Raw genomic sequence first — 3,528 nt, forward strand, 5'->3', positions numbered from 1 at the left:
TTGCAATTTCTTCTTTGACCCACTCGTTTTTAAGAGTGTGTTGTTGAACCTCCACGTATTTGTGAATTTTCTGGCATTCTGCCTATTATTGATTTCCAACTTCATTCCTTTATGATCCGAGAAAGTGTTGTGTATGATTTCAATCTTTTTAAATTTGTTAAGACTTGCTTTGTGACCCAGCATATGGTCTATCTTTGAGAATGATCCATGAGCACTTGAGAAAAAGGTGTATCCTGCTGTTGTGGGATGTAATGTCCTATAAATGTCTGTTAAGTCTAGCTCCTTTATAGTAATATTCAGATTCTCTATTTCTTTATTGATCCTCTGTCTAGATGTTCTGTCCATTGATGAGAGTGGGGAATTGAAGTCTCCAACTATTATGGTATTTGTGTCTATTTCCCTTTTCAGTGTTTGCAGTGTATTCCTCACGTATTTTGGGGCATTCTGGTTCGGTGCATAAATATTTATGATTGTTATGTCTTCTTGTTTAATTGTTCCTTTTATTAGTATATAGTGTCCTTCTTTGTCTCTTTTAACTGTTTTACATTTGAAGTCTAAGTTGTTGGATATCAGTATAGCCACTCCTGCTATTTTCTGGTTGTTATTTGCATGAAATATCTTTTCCCAACCTTTCACTTTCAACCTATGTTTATCTTTGGGTCTAAGATGTGTTTCCTGTAGACAGCATATAGAAGGATCCTGTTTTTTTTTTTTTTTGATATAGAAGTCATCTTTTATTTGTGAGCTAAAGAATCTAAAGCCTGAGAAATAAAGTAGCCACACCTGGGCTATGGATAGAATTCCAGTCTAAGTACTCTTTGAGGGAGGCAGACTGTTGACAAAAAAATATGGAAACAAAGTTGAGCCATTTGGCCTGTCTAGCAATAAGGAAGGAATTTAGTCAAGACTGCTCAGTTTATATCACCTTTCATTTAATGTTGATCATTGTGCTTTTATGCGGTCTGATCAGGGGACAGAAGAACGATGAATACTACTTCTTATGAAAAGTTTCAGGCCTTCTAACTCCTCTGAAAATAAATAGTCCAAATACCAGTTCCATTTCTTTCCCCGAATAGTGCTCAAATTTACTGTCCTTTCTTCTGGCCATTCCTGCAGAAAGGAAACAGCATAACTCAATAAAGCAGGGTGATGGACTAAATTTAAACTGTTTTTATATTCTGCTATTCCAGCTTCTTCTAGAATTTTGGGATCAATATGTATTCCTTTATGGCAGAGAACTTTCTGGAAAGGTTTGGACGTCCATAGACAACCAACCATGGTTGTCAAATAGTGGTTAAATTCTTGATAGGTCTTGCTGTTGAAATTGAACTCTGATTTTGCCTTTTGTACTAACTCATTTTTCTTTGCAGCAGTCAAATTTTTATGATACCTGTGCATAATGTAACAGATCTGGTTCAGGATACTGGAATCCAGGCTGAGGAGTGCTGGATAGAAGATCCCAGGAGGAAACAACACCACTAATGGAAGGTTATAATTTATATACGTGTCACATACCTTCTCATAGAAATCCAAAATAAAGTGCAGCAAGAAAGTACTGTTGCTCTCCAAGCGCATTGCAGTAGTGGACAACCACCCTACATAGTCAATCAGTTCAGACACGGAATTCATGGATCCACCTAAAGTTGTCTCTAGAGGACTGCAAATCACAGGTTTCATGTGGATGTCCATAGAGAGCCACAACAGCCAATTCTGCAGTAGTTCTTTCAGACTCTGAAGAACACTACACTTGAAATAAATGGTTGATGTAAAAAAGAGTTGGGCTAGATGGTCAAAAAGAAGTGGTTTCAACTCAGAGAAGCTACTTAAAGGAATCCAGCTCACAAGTTGAAGGAACTGTGACCTACAACAGAAGCCATCCCAGAGTGGAAGGCTTTTGTACAGGAATGCTTCACAGGAATAAAACCCCTCCTGTAAAAAGCACTCTGCGTTGATGATAGTGTTCAGGAAGTTGACAAATTCTTTCCCATATTCACAATTATTCACCTTGTACCAAATACATTCTTCTTGTAATGTTTGACTCAACCAATGATAGAACCTCAGTAAGACTGATTCATCTCTGACACAGTTAATATAGTGAAGTAGCAGAGAGTTGTTTAATACTGAGCCCATCTGAGAAGGCAGCTCTAAGGAATGGATGTTCTGTAAAAGTTGAGGAAAGCTACGAAGCTTTACTAGTGGAAATGATCCATCGCTGCTGAGGCAATCAGAAAGACTCATCTCTTTTTTCCCACACTCTTTATTGTGGCTACTGGGGTTTAGTACTGGTATAATTGAGTGAGAATTCCATTTTCTTTTTACACAACGAACATTAGCTGAACCTAACATCAGCTTTGGAGGAGCTGGAGAAGATCTCTGGTTTCTTTGCCTCACAGCAATGAGAACTGACTTCCATAGATTCTCTGAACTCTTAAAATAGATCTTCCTCCTTAAAGGCAAAGATACAGAAATCAAAGTAGGAACAAAGAACTTAAACAGTGACAACAAAGCCTGAAGATGAGGCTGCATTCCCATCTTAGCCTGAAGATCAAGCAGCTTTCTCACACGAAATGGTTTGACATTCTCTTTTTTGGTAAGTAAATATAACAAATGGCTGACATAAGGGCACAGTGCATCATCTTGCAATGAAGAAAAAAAGAAGCCATAAAGCAAGTTAATTTTCTCCTTGTGATCGATAAAGTCAAACATTGCAACCAGCCAACGATAAAAAAGTACCTTGGTGCTACCAGAACACTTGCCGACACAAAGCCATGAGACAGCCTTAACCACAGAATCTTCTGATATTAGAGTTGTTGGAATCATGCACTTCAATATCCGAGTGCTTATGGCATTCCCAAATTTGCCACTGACTGCCACGTTTAATAGAGCGTCAATTCCTTCTGGAGCTAACCCATTCTCCCAAGCCACATTTTCCACGGTTTTCAAGTGTTTTTCCAAGGTTTTATCTTTACTCCATGAAGTTTTAATGGGACTTTTCTCAAAGAATCTCACTGCTATCTGCAGAGCATCTCCTCCTTCATCATCAGCACGTTGATAATTTCCCTCTCGATTGTTTTGTCCATGTTTCAAGATGCTCTCTGAGTCACTTGGTTTCTCTGTTATTTTCCAGATTGGGAGCCTGGTTTGACAACTTTTACTACCTTGTAGAGTCCTCTTTTGTGTCCGTGAGTTCTTAACTCTCTGAGTTGACATTACCGCATATGTCTGATACAGTCCCAGGCCCCGCCGTCTCCGAAGTCCAGATGCCGCCTCACCAATTCAAATAAGCCAGGATCCTGTTTTTTAATCCATTCTGCCATTCTATGTCTTTTGATCGGGGAATTCAGTCCATTAACATTTAGTGTTATTACTGTTTGGATAATATTTTCCTCTACCATTTTGCCTTTTGTATTATATATATCATATCTGACTTTCCTTCTTTCTACACTCTTCTCCATACCTCTCTCTTCTGTCTTTTTGTATCTGACTCTAGTGCTCCCTTTAGTATTTCTTGCAGAGCTGGTCTCTTGG

General features: G+C 38.5%; 1 protein-coding gene across 1 annotated transcript; it reads right to left on the minus strand.

The window, feature by feature from the left end:
• Positions 1–732: 732 nt before the first annotated feature.
• Positions 733–3,264, minus strand: LOC143651487 (centromere protein I-like). The gene has a single exon (XM_077122335.1). It carries the CDS (start codon positions 3,208–3,210, stop codon positions 967–969), a length of 2,244 nt encoding a protein of 747 aa, XP_076978450.1. The 5' UTR covers positions 3,211–3,264; the 3' UTR covers positions 733–966.
• Positions 3,265–3,528: the final 264 nt, after the last annotated feature.

Source organism: Tamandua tetradactyla, chromosome 12 (assembly GCF_023851605.1).
Source record: "Tamandua tetradactyla isolate mTamTet1 chromosome 12, mTamTet1.pri, whole genome shotgun sequence".
In the NCBI taxonomy this organism is placed as follows: Eukaryota; Metazoa; Chordata; class Mammalia; order Pilosa; family Myrmecophagidae; genus Tamandua; species Tamandua tetradactyla.

Coding starts and splice junctions, on each gene's coding strand:
- LOC143651487 (XM_077122335.1), bottom strand. CDS start 3,210: ATGTCAACTCAGAGAGTTAAGAACTCACGGACACAAAAGAGGACTCTA.